Genomic DNA, 18,861 nt, shown 5'->3' on the forward strand with positions numbered 1-18,861 from the left:
AAGGAGGATGGAGGCAATGTTAAGAAGTTTGTTGGGTTATAGGAGATATTTTTTCTTTCTTAATTTTTCTATGTTGTTGTTTTACAATATTTTTGTAATTCCTTTACTCACTTTTATATTGGAGGATGAAGTTCATTTTTCAGAGCGATGTGAAGGGTTAGTCTTAGAAAAGAGTAGACATCTCTTCTAAAATAGGAAGAAAGATGCTAAGAATATCTACAGCTATAGATGATTATCGAAGCAGAGGGAAGGGAATTTAGGAAGCTCGTTCCAGATGGTCTTTGTGAAGCTTTTCCTGCCTTTCTAAGTGGAATTGATGATTCCTCCCCTGTGCTCTCTTGGCCCTGTACATCTGTCCTTTAATTCACCTACATGGTTCAACTGCCCTTATTTTTTTTCTTTTTTTTTTTTTTTTTTTAATTTTTTGTTTATTGCAGTAACATTGGTTTATAACATTGTAAAAATTTCAGGTGTACATCATTGTACTTCTATTTCTGCATGGACTACATCATGTTCACCACCAAAATACTAATTACAACCCATCACCACACACATGTACCGAATTATCCCTTTCACCCTCCTCCCTCCCCCCTTCCCCTCTGGTAACCACCAATCCAATCTCTGTCCCTATGTGTTTGTTTATTGTTGTTATTATCTACTACTTAATGAAGGAAATCATACGGTATTTGACCTTCTCCCTCTGACTTATTTCACTTTGCATTATACCCTCAATGTCCATCCATGTTGTCACAAATGGCTGGATTTCGTCGTTTCTTATGGCTGAGTAGTATTCCATTGTGTATATATACCACAGCTTCTTTATCCATTCGTCCCTTGATGGGCACTTAGGTTGCTTCAAGTCTTGGCTATCGTGAATAAGGCTGCAATGAACACAGGGGTGCATGTACCTTTGCAAATTGGTGTTTTCAAGTTCTTTGGATAAATACCCAACAGTGGAATAGCTGGATCATATGGTAGTTCTATCGTTGATTTTTTGAGGAATCTCCATACTGTTTTCCATAGTGGCTGCACCAGTTTGCACTCCCACCAGCAGTGTATGAGAGTTCCCTTCTCTCCACAACCTCTCCAACACATGTTGTTTCCTGTCTTGTTAATTATAGCCATTCTGACAGGCGTGAGGTGATATCTCATTGTAGTTTTGATTTGCATTTCCTGATAGTTAGTGATTTTGAACATCTTTTCATGTGTCTGTTGGCCATCTGTATATCTTCTTTGGAGAAATGTCTGTTCAGGTCTTTTGCCCATTTTTTAATTGGGTTGGTAGTTTTTGTTGTTGAGATGCATGAGTTCTTTATATATTTTGGAGATTAAGCCCTTATCAGATGTATGGTTTGCAAATATCTTCTCCCAATTGTTAGGTTGTCTTTTCGTTTTGTTGATGGTTTCCTTTGCTGTGCAGAAGCTTTTTAGTTTGATGTAGTCCCATTTGTTTATTTTTTCTATTGTTTCTCTTGCCTGGTCAGATGTGGTGTTTGAAAAGATGTTGCTAAGACTGATGTGGAAGAGCGTACTGCCTATGTTTTCTTCTAGAACTTTCACAGTTTCAGGTCTTACATTCAAGTCTTTAATCCATTTGGAGTTAATTTTTGTGTATGGTGTAAGGTAAGGGTCTACTTTCATTTTTGCATGTGCCTATCCAGTTTTCCCAACAGCATTTGTTGAAGAGCCTTTCTTTTCCCCATTGTATGTTCTTGGCTCCTTTGTCAAAGATTAGCTGTCCATAGATGTGTGGGTTTATTTCTGGGCTTTCGATTCTATTCCATTGATCTGTGTGTCTGTTTTTGTGCCAGTACCATGCTGTTTTGGTTACTATAGCTTTGTAGTATATTTTGAAATCAGGGAGTGTGATACCTCCAGCTTTGTTCTTTTTCTCAGGATTCCTTTATCTATTCGGGTCTTTTGTTGTTCCATATAAATTTTAGGATTCTTTGTTCTATTTCTGTGAAAAATGTTGTTGGAACTTTGATAGGGATTGCATTGAATCTATAGATGGCTTTAGGAAGTATGGACATCTTAACTATGTTAATTCTTCCAATCCAAGAGCACGGAATATCTTTCCATTTCTTTGTGTCCTCTTCAATTTCTTTCAGCAATGTTTTATAGTTTTCGGTGTACAGATCTTTCACCTCTTTGGTTAAGTTTATTCCTAGGTATTTTATTCTTTTTGTTGCAATTGTAAATGGGATGGTATTCTTAATTTCTCTTTCTGCTACTTCGTTGTTAGTGTACAGAAATGCAACTGATTTTTGTATGTTGATTTTGTATCCTGCAACTTTACCATAGTCGTTTATTACTTCTAAAAGTTTTCTGGTGGATTCTTTAGGGTTTTCTATATATAAAATCATGTCATCTGCAAATAGTGACAGTTTCACTTCTTCCTTTCCAATTTGGATCCCTTTTATTTCTTTCTCTTGCCTGATTGCTCTGGCTAGGACTTCCAATACTATGTTAAATAGGAGTGGTGACAGTGGGCATCCTTGTCTGGTTCCTGTTCTTAGAGGGATAGCTTTCAGTTTTTCACCATTGAGGATGATATTAGCTGTGGGTTTCTCATATATGGTCTTTATTATGTTGAGGTACTTTCCTTCTATACCCATTTTATTCAGAGTTTTTATCATAAATGGATGCTGGATCTTGTCAAATGCTTTCTCTGCATCTATTGAGATGATCATGTGATTTTTATTCTTCATTTTATTAATGTGGTGTATTACGTTGATTGATTTGCGAATGTTAAACCATCCCTGCATACCTGGAATAAATCCCACTTGATCATGGTGTATAATCTTTTTACCGTATTGTTGTATGCAATTTGCTAGTATTTTGTTGAGGATTTTTGCATCGATGTTCATCAGTGATATTGGCCTGTAATTTTCTTTTTTGTGTTGTCCTTGTCTGGTTTTGGTATCAGGGTAATGTCAGCTTCAGAGAATGAGTTAGGAGCTTCCCCCTCCTCAATTGTTTGGAAGAGTTTGAGAAGGATAGGTATTAACTCTTCTTTGAATGTTTGGTAGAATTCACCAGGAAGCCATCTGGTCCTGGACTTTTATTTTTGGGGAGGTTTTTGATTACTGTTTCGATCTCCTTACTGGTGATTGGTCTATTCAAATTCTCTACTTCTTCTTGATCCAGTTTTGGAAGGTTGTATGATTCTAAGAATTTATCCATTTCTTCCAGATTGTCGAATTGGTTGGCATATAGTTTTTCATAGTATTCTCTTATAATCTTTTGTATTTCTGAGGTGTCTGTTGTAACCTCTCCTCTTTCATTTCTGATTTTACTTATTTGTGCCTTCTCTCTTTTTTTCTTGGTGAGTCTAGCTAAAGGTTTGTCAATTTTGTTTATCTTTTCAAAGAACCAGCTCTTGGTTTTATTAATTTTTCTATTGTTTTTCTGTTCTCTATTTCATTTATTTCTGCTCTGTTTTTTATTATTTCCCTTCTTCTACTGATTTTGGGCTTTGTTTGTTCTTCTTTTTCCAGTTCCTTTAGGTGCATTGTTAGATTGTTTATTTGAGATTTTTCTTGTTTGTTGAGATAGGCCTGTATTGCTATAAACTTCCCTCTTAGAACCGCTTTTGCTGTATCCCATAAATTCTGGCATGTCGTATTTTCATTTTCATTTGTCTCCAGGTATTTTTTGATTTCTTCTTTGATTTCTTCGTTAACCCAATCGTTGTTCAGTAGCATTTTGTTTAATCTCCATGTATTTGTGGCTTTTCTGATTTTCTTCCTATAGTTGATTTCTAGTTTCATACCACTGTGGTCAGAAAAGATGGTTGGTATTATTTCAATCTTCTTAAATTTATGGAGACTTGTTTTGTGGCCTAATATGTGATCAATCCTGGAGAATGTTCCATGTGCATTTGAAAAGAACGTGTATTCTTCGGTTTTTGGATGGAATGCTCTGTATATATCTACTAGGTCCATCTGTTCTAGTGTGTCGTTTAAGGCCAATGTTTCCTTATTGATCTTCTGTTTGGATGATCTATCCGTTGGTGTAAGTGGAGTGTTAAAGTCCCTACTATTATTGTGTTACTGTCTATTTCTGTTTTTATGTCTGTTAATAATTGCTTTATATATTTAGGTGCACCTACATTGGAGTGCGTAGATATTTACAAGTGTTATATCCTCTTGTTGGATTGTTCCCTTGATCATTATGTAATGCCCTTCTTTGTCTCGTTTTACAGTTTTTGTTTTAAAGTCTATTTTGTCTGATATGAGTACTGCTACCCCTGCTTTCTTTTCATTGCCATTTGCGTGGAGTATCTTTTTCCATCCCTTCACTTTCAGTTTGTGAGTGTCTTTAGGTCTGAAGTGTGTCTCTTGTATGCAGCATATATATGGGTCTTGTTTTTTTATCCAGTCAGCCACCCTATGCCTTTTAATTGGAGCATTTAGTCCATTGACGTTTAAAGTAGCTATTGATAAGTATGTACTTACTGCCATTTTTTACTTTTTTTTTTTTTTTCCCTCAGTGTTTTAGTAGTCCTTCTCTGTTCCTTACTTCTTCTATACAGAATTGATGGTCACTTTAGTTTGACCTCTGTCTGAAAGCTGTACTCTTTAACTACCCTCCTCCCTCCTTTTGTTTTTGATATCATATCCAACTTCTTTTTTGTGCATTTGTATCCATTACGTTCTAATCGTGGAAATAGATAATTTTTCCTATTTGTGGTCTTCTCTTTTCCCCTTAAATCAGTCCCTTTAACATTTCTTGTAACACTGGTTTCTTGGTGACAAACTCTTTTAATTTTTGCTTGTCTGGGAAATTTTTGATCTCTCCTTCCATTTTGAACGATAACCTTGCTGCGTAGAGTATTCTTGGCTGTAAGTTTTTTCCTTTTAGCACTTTAAATATATCGTGCCATTCTCTTCTAGCCTGTAAGGTTTCTGCTGAGAAGTCAGCTGATAGCCTTATGGGGTTTCCTTTGTATGTAACTTGACATTCTCTTGTGGCTTTTAGGATTCTCTCTTTATCTTTAATTCTGGACATTTTGATTATGATGTGTCTTGGTGTGGGCCTCTTTGGGTTTATCTTGTTTGGGGCTCTCTGTGCCTCCTGTACCTGGATGTCTGTTTCCTTCCTTAGGTTAGGGAAGTTTTCATCTATTATTTCTTGAAATAGATTCTCTGCCCCCTTGTCTCGCTTCTTCTCCTTCCGGGACACCTATAACACGGATGTTAGTGCGCTTGATGTTGTCCCAGAGGTCCCTTAGACTGTCCTCACTCTTTTTAATTCTTTTCTCTTTTACCTGTTCACCTTGGGTAATTTCTTCTAGTCTTTCTTCCAGCTCACAGATCCGTTCTTCTGTATCCTCTACTCTGCTTTTGAGTCCCTCTAATGAATTTTTCATTTCCAGTATTGTATTCTTCATTTCTGATTGGTTCTTTTTATATCTTCCATTTCTTTGTTGACATTCTCACTGAGTTCATCTATTCTTCTCCCCAGATCAGTTAGCATCCTTAACACTCTTAGTTTGAACTCTCTGTCGGGTAGGTTGCTCATTTCTGTTTCACTTAGTTCCTTTTCTGGGGTTTTGTCCTGTTCCCTTACTTGGAATGTATTCTTTTGCCTCCTCATTTTGCCTCTTTCCCTGTGCTTGTGTCTATGTATTAGGTAGGTCAGCTACGTCTCCTGCTCTTGGATAGGTGACCGTATGTAAGTGATGGCTTAGGAGGCTTCCAGTGTGCTTCCCTCAGTTCTCAATGTTCCAGGGTGGCCCCTATGTGGGCTACGTGTGTGCTTCTATTGTGGCCTGTTAGCTCTCCCTATAGGCGCCCAGGGAGGCTGAGTTATGCTCCTGGCCAGCTGTTGTAATGCTCAGCTGCTTGTAGTTGTTGTGGGCCCTTCAGTCTCTTTATCAGGTGTGAGGAGCCCCAGCACAGTTGGCTGCAAGTTCTAATACCACATCTGTGTTGCAGTATTTCTTTTAAGTGAGTAGGCCCCCAGCGTGGCAGGTTGTTAGGCTCAGGGCCTTAGAATTGCTGTAAACCTCTAGCCTATTAGGTCTCTTGTCAGCTCTCTGAGGATTGCAGCTGGGTGGGGCTGGCCTCAGGCACAGGAGCACCCAATTGTTTCAGGCTTTGGAAGGTGGGGCAAACCTCCTATGTGGGTCTTTGAGAAGCACAAGTCTTCTGCAGCTGACAAGCCCTGCCGCCCACAGGTCCACACACACAGTCAACACAGTCCTGCCCCGTGTGAGCGCCCGACCTCCCCAAGCGGACCCAGTCTCTCCACGGCGGGAGCCCCACACACTCCGCCACCACCCCACACTCTCCACCCGCTCCTTGTGCACACCCTGCCCCGCTCAAGTCAGCTCAGTTGCCAGGCTGCAGAAAATCCAGTCACCAATCTATGCAGGCCCACACGTTGCCTGAGGGTTTGTTGTTAGGTGGGGCCAGTCTCTAGGGTGGGCTGCCTGCCCTGGCTGAGCTGGATTAAATCGGTGCTCTAGCGGGTGGAGCAGACCCTGGGCTAGCAGGTCTCAGGGAAAACTCCAATGGCGTCTGTGTCAGCACGCTCACACCAGGCCACAACAATGGCCGCCGCCAATGTCCCAGTCCCTGGAGAGGTCTCACCCCTCACCGAGATGCACTCAGGGCCTATTAGGTGAGTCTCTTGTCACCAAAGCAGTGTGCACCTTTCTTTCTGGTGATTTTAGGATGCTTTCTGGAACGGGTGAGTTTGTGCGCGGGCCCTTTAAGAGCCAGTTTTAGTTTCTTTGTGAACCGGGTTTTCTGGGGGTGCTACCCAATGCTTTAGTAGCAGCAAAGTCAGATATTATGCCGCTGGTCTCGATTGTGCTGGGTCCACACAATGCCCACAGCGGGGGCGCTCCCGGCTCAGGGCCCCGCGCCTCCAGGGAGGTTGCGTACCTGTGAGCTGCTCCCGGCGGCCATGAAGCTGGCGGCTTGTGAAGGCGGCGTTTTTCCTCTCCGGAAGGGAGTCTCTGCCTCTTCCACCCCAGTTAGGATTGTCCGTTGTTGCAGGAGTTCCTCTTATCCAGTTTTCAGCTCTGTCTCAGGGGTAATTTTTCCACGAGTAGTTGTAAATTGGCTGTGTCCATGGGAGGAGGTGAGTTCAGAGTCTGCCTACGCCGCCATCTTGACTCCCTCTCCTCTGCCCTTATTTGTTTTCATGTCGACCTCCCTGTACCCAGCTATGAGCCCATCCAGGGCAGAGGTCACGCCTTATTTGTCTTTATATTCCAAAAACTTAGCACAATTCCCACTTCATAGCAGGTGCTCGATAAATTCTTGTTGAAAATACAGACTTTTCTTGGAGAAAGAAGAAATTAGATCATCCTCTGAGAGTGAAAGGGTAAGGCTTGAGAAAATAATTTAAGTGTTGAGACAACTGTGGTGGAGAATGGGAAGGTGGCTGGCTAAGGATTCATATAAGGATAGTGGGGTAAAAATCTGCACTAGAGGAGACTGGGATGTTCTGTCACATTAGTTTAAGAGCAACATTAGCAGCAATAAGGTAATTGATACAGGCAGACCCTTATAGAAAAACATCCAAGTTGAAGCTTTCAAAGAGATGTGACAGTTACAAGCCCTCCCTCAGCCTAAGAGATATTCCTCAGTGTGTCAAAGAACGTGATGTATGTGCTGTGGCTGCTTCCCAGTCACCCGGCTCAGGAATAGTCAGAACTCTCCCTCTGCCAGGAGAAGGTCACGGTCCAAGATTACAGGTAAACCAAAGGTCGGAGACCTAGGGCTCTCAAGGATGCCAACTGGCTTCACCGTATCGGGTGATTTCTCACATTCCCTCAGCCAAGTCTCCTGTTTTGTAACAGTTCAGTCAAGGGTTTTACTGGAGTAGACAAGCATGAAATGAATTTTCCAGAGAAGTTTCCGAAGTGGGGGAAAGTTCATGGCTCAGAAGCACTGGTGGGTAATGAAATGAGACTGCGAGCTTCTGTTTTTCTTTATAAAGAGCATTTTCCAGGTTTTAAAATCTGAATCTAAAACTTGAGCTGCATTGTCGACGCTCAGCCCATCTTATTCTTTATCCCTCATGTTGCAAGTTTATTTTAGGCTGCTTCTAAGTTGCCCAAGTGGGTTATGCAGGTTTCACTCCGCACCGGGATTTCGCTTGCAACACGCACCTGCTTGCCTCTCTTTGCTCTTAAGATGCTGGTCTGTGATTCCTCTGCAGCCCAGGGTCGCAGCTCCCCAAGGGAACTCATGGAGAGCCAACTTAGTGAAGGGTGCTTGCCTTCACCAGCTGATAATCACTCATTATCAGTCTTTATTAGACTGTTGCTTATTATCAGGAACTCATCATTCATTTATCTAAAACCAAATTCTTAGATATAACGATGAAAAAACAAAACTAAAACAAACCTGGCAATCACTTTCTGCTTTTGGGGTTCCCTACTTAGCACTTGTCTTTGATATACAGACATGCACAAACCAATGTTAGGGGGACTTAGGGGGAAAAATGAAATAAAAGTAGAAATATAGCTTTATAAAACAAACAAATGAACCCACTTTGATTCATCGTAATCTACCACCCATCCAATCTGCTGGTTCTTAACCCTGGTTCCACAGTCTGACCTTGAGTAAGTTATTTAATAATCACTGATACTTGATTCTCTCTAAATTGGAATAGTAATACCTATTTGGAAGGGTCGTTTTGAGAATTAAGTAAAGTCATGTATGTAAAGGATAGAGCACACAACACTTGATAAATGTCTGTTTCTGCTCCCTTCAAACTGCCTCTTGGAATTGCTCTTTATCTCTACTACAATTACCACCATCAGAGTGCAGATCTTTAATTTATTACATTTTACATCTTTATTGCAGAAATGGCATCAGGGTGTGATGCCAAGCTTACCTCCTTGCAAGCCACCTTGCCTGATGCCATCAAGTGTTTCCCTTCCTAAAACATCACTTCCTTCATGTCACCCTTGCTTGTGGTTTCCAGTAGCTTCTTCCTGCTGACTCGCACTGCAGCCTGGAGTTCAAAACCCACAGCAGCTTCATTCCACTCATTTCTTATGACTACACTAAATGTTCCCTTGTTTCAGTCAGGGTACTCTTTGAAACTTTTTCATAGGGATAGGGAAGTCTAACCTATTTTTCCCAACTTTTTTTTGTTTTTGTGCATCTGTCTTTTCACATTCTTTCCTCAATGCTCACATCTTTCTCTCTCTATCAAAATCCAATGCAACCAACAAGATTTAGCTGAAGTCCAACCCCTTCCATAAAGTGATTCCCAACTTCTCCAGTCTGCTGACCTTTAGCCTCTCACTGAACTCTGATTTCCCTTGTAGGTCTCGTCATGGTTTTGTACTTTTCATGACTGAAACACAATGCAAAGTATGGAAACCCAGAGTAAATGGTAAATAAATACTGACCATTATTTTCATGATTGCACAGTCCAAGAGACTGAGTTCAAGCCATTAAACTAACTCAGGCATGGCACCTCTTCAACAACCTCTGCCTTCCTTTCTCTTGCCCTTCCTTCCTCCCTCTTTTTCTTCTTTCCTTCCAATAAAAAAGTATTTTACATTGAATCTTTCATCTTGATCTGTAAAGTTCTATATTTAATTTATCGTCTTTCCTAATACATTCTAGAGGTACTTCTTTTCTACTTTCTAGAGTGTTAATGTGATATCTTAACCTGACCTTCAGCTTTGCAGGCATTTCCTCAAGTCAGGATTTAGGATTGTTGAGTTGTATGTTTGAAGCAGCACACCTGTTCATTGCAACTTTGTTTTATTTTTTACTTTAGAATTACACACAAAAAATTTTAAATGGTACAGTGTGCCACAAAACACAGATGGTTTAGTATCCATTTATATTATGAGCTCATAGCATTACATCAGTGTTTTATAGACACAATTACACATTGTAGGATATTGTTGCAATAAATTCCGTATCAGCATCTTTATTTAGTAATTCTTGAGAAAAGAGTTAGCATCACATAGTCTTGGGACCAATGTATTTGAAATAAACAAAAATGTTAATTTTGTAGCATTTCTGGAATTTCAATGATTGAAAAGTTCATACAAGCAACAGCTTCCAAAGCTATGACCACATTCTAAATTCAGATAAAATAAAATTCACAAAAGGGACAGAAAATAGAAAAGATTAATTTTGTGTGTGTGTGTGTGAGGAAGATCAGCCCTGAGCTGACATCCACATCAATCCTCCTCTTTTTTCGCTGAGGAAGACTGGCCCTGGGCTAACATCTGTGCCCATCTTCCTCCACTTTATATAGGACACCGCCACAGCATGGCCTGACAAGCGGTGCATCGGTGCGCGCCCAGGATCCGAACCTGGGCTGCCAGGAATGGAGCACGCGCACTTAACCGCTACATCAGGGGGCCGGCCCCAGAAAAGATTAAATTTTGCTAGTGAAAGTCTGATTGTGCTTATAACTTAATTTTTGATAATTCACCATCAATAAGGGATATACTGCTTAAAGGCTAAGACTTAGAAGCTAAGATATCTCTCTAATCTGCTAAAAGTTCTACGTCCTCTTTGAATGCAAGTTGAAAATGAAACATGTTCCTTACTCTAATGGTCAGATACTTTAACAAGGAGTAGATTGGCAGGCAATCAGGGAGAAACAAATGGCTTAAATAATCTAAAAACTGATTCATTCATTCAATAAATACTTATTGTACATCTATTGTGTTCAGGATTATTCTAGACAGCAGTGATGCAGCTATTAACAAGACAGAGCAAGTCTCCACTCTCATGGAGCTCACATTCCTGTGGGAGAGGAAAAACAAATGAGAAAACAAACAAGCCTGTAATTACAACCTGTAGTAAGGACTTTAATGGGAATGAACTGGCATGGTGATGAGAGGGAGGACTTCCTTGGAACAGAGTCATTAGGGAGGTTTGAGCTAAGGGACTAACAGTAACTATAAATTAAGACCTGACAAATAATAAGGAACGAGTTATGCAAAGGGATAAAGGGAAAAGCATATACAGGAATCCTGAGGTGGAAAGCATCACGACATATTGGAGGAGCAAAAAGACAGCCAACACAGCTGAGATAGAAGAAATGAAGGAGAAAATGGTCTAAAGTGACAATGAGTTAGATAGGGACCAAGTCAACAGGACTCTTGTAAATTGGGAAAAAGCAGTGCATTTTATTCTAAGTGCTTTTGGAAAAGAAGTACCTGGATGATTTTAAGCATGGAAATGACATGATCTGATGTATATTTTTAAAACATGTCTCTGGTTGCTGTGTGGGTATGGATTGGGGAGTGGGGAGTGGAAGCAGGGAGACATTCGGAGCCAATTGCAGTCATCCAGGCAGGTGATGAGGGTGGTTTAGATTAGCATGATAGTGATGAAGATGGGGCGAGGTGGATGGATTTGAGGTATATTTTGAAGATAGAGCCACCAGACTCACTGATGGATTAGAAAAGAGAAATCAAGGCTTGAGCTCCTGGATGGGTATTGATGCCATTATGTAAGATTGGAAACCCTTAGATAATGGGAGAGGAACAGGTTTGAGGGTAGGAGAAAATTAACTTCATATTTGAGATACCTATTAGTGATCCACATGGAGATAATGAATGCAAAGTTGAATATCCAAGTCTGGAGCTCAGAGAGAGGTCAGGAATGAAAAGGAGAATCTGGGAGTCATGGCAGGTCATGACGTGTCAAGACTTAGCATAGGATTATTTCCCTAGGGAGACAACATAGGTAGGGAAGAGAGCCTCGAACTATGCCCTGGGGGCCCTCCAATGTATTAGAGATTAAGCTGAAAAGGAGAAGACGTAAAGAACTGCCAGAGAGGTATGAGGAAAACCAGGTAAATACAGACTAAAAGAAGTCGGAGTTCTAATAAAGGAAGCGGTCGGATGTGTTAAAAGATGCTGAAGGGTTGAGGAAGAAGAGGACCTTGAGAAGAGTCTTGGATTTGGCAACATGGAAGTTACTCGGGATGCAGACAAGAATATCTTAGAAAGAATCCTAGGGAGTGAACAAGCGGACCATAAATGCCTGTTAAAAATTTTGCTAGAAAAGGAAGGAGAGAAATAAGGCAGCAGTTGAAGGGGATGGGGGCCAAAGGAGGGTTTTTGTTTGGTTTTAAGATAAAGACAGTGCAGCGATTAGTATGCTGAAGGGAATGATCTAGTAGGCTGCAAGCCTGACGATGTAGGAAGGAGGGTACTTATGGAAGTGAAGCCATTGCTCAGTGAAGGAGTTGATTTGCTCCCCAAGTGAACGCAGGCACAATCACACCTAGGAAACGTCCAGGCTTGACGCTTGTATTCTAAGACACATCTTTTGACTCTGTAACCAAAATATGAAATCTGACTAAAACGGCTACAATTTGTTTTCTATAATTCCTTAAATTACAGAGCAGGGGTATGAAGAAAGGTCTTTAACACTCATATTCACAACCGCATAGCTTCAGTTTCTCTTCTCTTACTTATTATTTGTAGCAGCTGTTAATCAGACAAGAATCTAAAAGGTGCTAACGTGTTTTCAAATCTTAATCCAGCTTAAAGGTGGAAGCACATTCCCCAGACCTCAGATCTCCTCCCACCTTGGGAAATGTCTAAAAGTAAAAGAACTTTATTCTTTCACGTGAAATGGCCCTAAGTTTAGAGAATGACTAAATATGGACTTAGCTGAGGAAACAGAGAGACACACACAAAAGAAAAAGTCAATAAAATGCAGGGTAGAAGGGATAAATTTTTAGAACAATTACTGAAAAATTTCTGACAAATTAATAGTGTAATTTTACAACCATATTCCACCCCACAAATAAGAGCGAGACTTGGATCTGGGAAGGTCCCACTGAGCCATCAGGACAATCAATGACAGGAAATGTATTGCACGGGGCCTAAAGGGCATATAGGAAATTGTACATTTACGCTGCAGTATGGACCTGGTGAATATGAAAATAGGCACTCTAAGCATAATTAGGAAGTTCAAATGGATCAAAGGTTAGACACTGCTACAAAAAAAATAAGTGGTTAAATAGTCACACTGTTAAGTTTCCATTTCCATTTCTGATCTCTCTCCAGCCTTCCACCACCACCAGAATACCTCTGTTCTCAATCTTATGATCTGAACCCCATTTTCTAACCACCAAGTTCCCAAAGACCAATGCATGGGGTGAGGGTGGTAGGCTAGGTAGATCAGAATTTAAAGACAGCTTCAAATTTCTAATCTTGGGCAAGTAACTTCAGTTTAGCGGCTAGTAAAATAAAGCGGTTAATTAGATAACCTCTGGTTAACCAAATGGATAACCTTCTTATCCATTTGTTAAGATTTATCATCCTATGGTTCTTCAGTGGTGACCTTGTAGATGTCAAGTTCGTTGATTTAAAATGAACTATTGAATTCCATGTTAATGCATCATTGCATTTAATCAGGAAGTTTTACACATTTCAAATGAGAGCTTAAGATGAATATGTTGTTTCAACCGAAAAGTTCAATAATACTCAGGTAGGAAAGGGGGCAAATTCTAAGACCTACATATAATCGATTTTTAAACTAGATAACACATTTAAACTAGATAACACAACTTTAATATAAAATGAGTTTATTCCTTCTCTCTTAGCTTTTTTTTTCTTTGTCTATCTTTGTCATTCATATACAGATAGACATCACTTAAAAAGGAATAAAGGGAGCCAGCCCTGATGGCCTGGTGGTTAAAGTCCGGCGCGCTCCGCTTTGGAGGCCCAGGTTTGGTTCCCAGGCGCAGAACCACACCACTCATCTGTCAGTAGCCGTGCTGTGGCAGCCGTTCACATAGAAGTACTAGAAGAACTTACAACTATAGACACAACTATGTACTGGGGCTTTGGGTGGGGGAAGAAAAAGGAGGAAGATTAGTGTAGGGTGACTATTCCCCTGGGGAAAAAAAAAGGAATAAAGGAAGTAAAAAAGGAAGGAGGGATGGAGAAGGAAGGAAGGAAAAAAGAAGAGAAGGAGAGAGGGAAGACAGAGAGGGAGGGAGGAAGCCTTTTCTCAACAGTAACACAAAGCATATTAGTTCGCCCAGCAAGTTTGAAATCCCAAAAATTTTAGTCACCTTTAGCAAGATGCTCTCTTTGTAAAAACTATTAATCAGTATTCTGCATGTGGTTACCTGAGATGAAACTGATACTGATTGTCATCTTAGTTTCAAGGGTACTAAAAGTTTGCCTGGTCAACCACAGAGTAAGAAGCAGTAGCCAGGCCATGGGACCCTGAAGTGAGAGGCATCTGTATTAAATAGCTTAGCATGTTGGCACCTGAAAACTTCCTAGATTTAAGGGCCTTTCAGAATCAGTACTCCTTCCTCTTTGCTTCTAAAAGATTATCTTTCTCAGAGGCCAGGATAAAGTTCTAGCAACATCAACAAATATGTCACCTAAAAGTCTAGCTTCACAACTTATTATTTTGCTGGGTATATGGTATTCCAGTAACTACGGCTGTGTAATAAGTTACCCCAAAACTTAGTGGCATAAAGCAATCAGTTGTTATGCTCATGGATTCTGTTGGACAAGAAAGTGTCCAGAAAAAGTGGGGATAGCTTCTCTCTGCTCCATGGTGTCTGGACGTCAGTTGGAATAACCTGAAGGCTTGTTCATGCACCTTATCTGGAGGTTGATGCTGACTGATGGCCGTGAATTTAGCTGGAGTTGTTGGCTCAAACACCCACGTGTGGCCTCTCCCTGTGGCCTGAGTCCTGAAATGTGTTTTACAACATGGTGGCTAGGTTCCAAAGGTGAGTGTCCTGGGAGAGAGAGGGAGGGAAAGAGAGTGGGGTGAGGGAGGGGAAGGAGAGAGAAAACCACAGCAGAAGCTGTATGTCTTTTATGATCTTGTCTTGGAAGTCACTCATCTTTGCTTCCAGGGCATTCTTTTCATTAGTAGCCAGTCACTAAACTTTGTCCATATTCAAGGGAAGGGAACATAGACCCTCCTCTCAATGGAGAAGTGTCAGCATGAACATTATAAGCAGAGCATGTGGGATGGGATATATTTTTGTGGCTATCTTTGGAAAATACAATCTGCCAAATGTGGGTAAATCCATACCGTACTGCCTCCTTATCTACAGGGAATACATTCCAAGACCCCCAGTGGATGCCTAAAACCTCAGACAGTACCGAACCCTATATATACTATGTTTTTTCCTATACATACATACCTATGATGAAGTTTAATTTATAAATTAGGCATAGTAAGAGATGAACAACAATAACTAATAATAAAATAGAACAATTATAACACTATACTGTAATAAAGTTATGTGATTGTGATCTCTCTCTCTCTCAAAATGTCTTATTGTACTGTACTCATCCTTCTTGTGATGATGTGAGATGATACAATGCCTACGTGATGAGATGAAGTGATGTAAATGACGTAGGCATTGTGACGTAGTGTTAGGCTACTACTGACCTTCTGACGCTAAGTCAGAGAAAGCATCATGGGCTTCTGGGCTGTAGTTAACTGCAGGTAACTGAAACCGTGGAAAGCGAAACCGAGGGTAATGGGGAACTACTGTATTTAAACTAGTTGATGGACTCGTTCCAAGGTGCATCTAAATAGGTTTACTCTTTTTTCTGCCTCATGTGGTGAAAGATGTCTCATTTTTTCTGTTTCCCAGGGACAAAGGGACAGATTCTTGAGATCTGACAGAGCCTGAGCCTCGAGTTAGCACTTCACCTCTTACATTGGAATTTTCTATGTGAAGAATCTGCCCTGAAATTGTAGTAAACTTGAGCAGATTGTTTGACCATGAGGTTATACTGATTCAGAAAGACCAAGAAACCATGATGGAGATGAATGTTTTTGTCAAATGTTTAAAAAATATTTTTATTATTCTAGGATATTTGCACAGTTCTCAGTACCCTGGAAATCTGAGGAACAAATTATTGCTCAAACAAAACTAAATTTCAGAAGACAGCAAAGAATAGTGTCAAGGTTTAATTAATGCGATAATGTTATGGGTTGAATTGTGTCCCCCCAAAAAGTTACTTGAAGTCCTATCCCCGGTACCTCAGAATGTGACCTTATTTGGAAATAAAGGTGTTGCAGTTATAATTAGTTAAGATGAGGTCATACTGGAGTAGGGTGGCCCCAATTTGACTGGTGTCTTTATAAAGACACAAAAGGAATGTGGCCATGTGAAGATACAGACACGGGGGAACGTCACGTGTAGAGAGAGGCAGAGATCGGAGTGACGCATGTACAAGTCAACAAACACCTGGGGCTATCAGAGCTAAGAGGCAAGGAAGGATCCTCCCCTAAAGGCTTTGGGGGAAGCATGGCCCTGCCAACACCTTGATCTTAGACTTTCGGCCTCCAGAACTATGGGACAATAAATTCTGTTTTAAGCCACCCAGCTTGTGTACTTTGTTACAATGGCCCTAGAACACTAATACAGATAGAAAGTAAATCTCTGTTTCTTCTCACAATAAAAAAGATTAATATATTTCTAGCTCCCTTGGGGTCTGGACTTTTAAAAGATATTTCCTATATCTATGAGAGTTATGATATTGTCATTTAACGTTTGGCTTCCTACTTCTGGGCAGGCCTTTGTACGTTCTTCCATTGGAATGCATATTAAGGTCCTCCCAGCCACCTTATTTGCATTGCATTAGGGGAACCAATACCATTGGTTTTTCCTTCATGAAATCATCGGCAATCTTTCCAGCAGGAAGTAGTCCCTCTCTTCCCTAAACTTCCATAGCGCCCTATCTGTGCCTCACGTGGCACTTTTTACTTGTCCTCAAGTGTATATGGTTATTTATAGTAGTGACATCTTCCCTATCAGGTAAAACACTGGATGGAAGAGTTAAGGCTTTTAGATCTTAGTATTTCCCATTGCACTTAACACAGTGCCTTGTAGTTAGTAAATGTTGAATAGGTATTTAAATATTGGTTGAAAAGTTCCATGAGATTTTATGAGATGAAGGTGTCTGGCCCAGAGAAAAACTTACAAGTGTGTTTGGATTGGAAGGTACTATGCTGCTCTTTACTACCATAGTCATTGCTTTATGTGAACTCTGGGCACTGCCAACACTGCGCTCTATGTGAGGGGAGCCTGTAGACCTTTGTAATGATATGTCCCCTTTTCCTACTCAGGGCTTTCATTGCAACAGGGTTATATCTTTCGCTACACACTCTCAAAGTATGAGGCCCAAGAGCGTAGCATAACCGAATGATTAAAAGCATGGACTCTGGTGTCAGACACCCTGGGTTCTACAGTGCTCCACTCAGCTCTCCCTTCAAAAGAGCCTGCTACAGGGGACATGGTCCCAGCAGCTGCTCTGGATCCCCCGGAGCATTCCTGTCAGACCACACTTCCCTTAGACTCCTCCTAGCCAGTGACTGAGCAACATGGGAGTACTAAACGAGGCAATTTATGCCCCATGAAGTGTTCTTCTGACTTTGACCCAGGGACTCCCCATCCATTGGCCTGGTTGAGACTTTCTCAGATCTCAGTAGTCTGAGGCTTCTCCTTCACTGTCCTTCCTTCCTTCTCTCCTTTCACAGATATCACACCTACATCTCAATTAGCAGTCTTTCCCTGCTCCCTTCTCCTGCTTCTCCCCCCTTTATCCTTCATAGATGTTTCTCCCAATAAATCACATGCACATCTAATCTCACCTTGGTGTTTGCTTCTCAGAGGATCCAAATGGATACAAGTTCAAATCCTTGCTCTTTTGTTTATAACCTCAAGGTGTGACTTTGGGTAAATAATTAAATTCTTTTTTTTTTTTTTTTTTTTTGCTTCAGTTGCATCATTTGCAAAAATAGGGAAAGCATAGCACCTATTTTGTATGGCTATTGTGAGGATTAAATTAATTCCTCTGTGTAAAGCACTTAGAACAGTACCCATACAGCAAACACTGTGTAAGTGTGAGCTGTCGTGAATTCCTCAGTGCCTGACGCTGAATAGGCATTTGATCAATGTTGGATGAATGGTAAATCCCTGTTAGAAGCAAACACTATTACCATTTCAATTATCAATGGAAAGTATTTCTGACTCTGTGTTGTGTGAATAACATTAATCTCCACGCCCCTTGATTGGTATTGCTACATTCTTAGTCTCCAGACTGACCTGTGGAACAGCATTCTGAAACTATTCTCAGATAATTTCCTGAGTTCCTAAGCATTCCAATATCATTAAAAAAAAAAAACCGCTCAAAGAAATTATGTTAAAGTCAAATCCTTTGTTTCTTCCTATATCCACTGGTTCTTCCTTACTCTTTGGTGAAAAAGAAGAATTACTCTTGTCCTGTTTATGACAGTTAGGAAAAATATGTCTCCACTCATTCTCTTTTTCTCCAGACTAAACATTCCCAGGGCTCCTAATGCTTTCTTTTTGATCTTCATTTCCAAACTATTTATCACTTGTGCTCTCTTTCCCTGAACGTTCTCCAGAGTTCCAAACAGTTGAGCCACACATTGAAGAAACTTCTCCAAAGAAGTTTAAGTAATTGCAAATAGAAGCAACAAGAACTTTGCCTGTCTTCCCCGAAAGGCCTGTGATTAACAAAATCCAAGGAAGATAGTTTCTTCCTTTAATTTATAACTTCACTTTATTGGGGAGAAAGCAGTAGATTAATAAGAAATTAAGTGAAGGGACCTGTTTTTGCATCTGGATATAGTTAATAGAGTCTCTATTTTTAATTGGGACAAAATGCATTTGTTTATCATTGTTAAACAGCTAATTTGAAAGGCCTAATATTGATTAATTCACATATCGTTTGCTGGCAACCACATAACTAAGAAACTTTTTCAGGGGCCAGAACTTAAATTAAAATGTACTCTAAAGGTTTATTTAAAAAAAACACAAAACTACTTAAAACTAGTATTTTGTTCCATAATGCACCCTTTTTGGCAGTTAAACTATTTT

At 40.3% G+C, this 18,861-nt stretch overlaps 1 protein-coding gene across 3 annotated transcripts in view; it reads left to right on the forward strand.

Moving 5' to 3' along the window:
- The first annotated feature begins 6,504 nt into the window (after window positions 1-6,504).
- The window catches only part of LOC101404466 (52 kDa repressor of the inhibitor of the protein kinase-like), a 42,206-nt gene continuing 29,849 nt past the window's right edge, over window positions 6,505-18,861 (forward strand). For all 3 annotated transcript variants that reach the window (XR_015553954.1, XM_087438003.1, XM_087438002.1), the window contains exon 1: window positions 6,505-6,630. Coding sequence is in view for 2 of the 3 variants with exons in the window: in XM_087438003.1 (XP_087294129.1) it covers window positions 6,521-6,630 (110 nt within the window). In the remaining variant the exon portion in view is untranslated. The remainder of the gene's footprint in view (window positions 6,631-18,861) is intronic.

The sequence above is a fragment of the Ceratotherium simum genome, chromosome 13 (assembly GCF_057802395.1).
Source record: "Ceratotherium simum simum isolate JZ-2026a chromosome 13, ASM5780239v1, whole genome shotgun sequence".
Taxonomy (NCBI): Eukaryota; Metazoa; Chordata; class Mammalia; order Perissodactyla; family Rhinocerotidae; genus Ceratotherium; species Ceratotherium simum.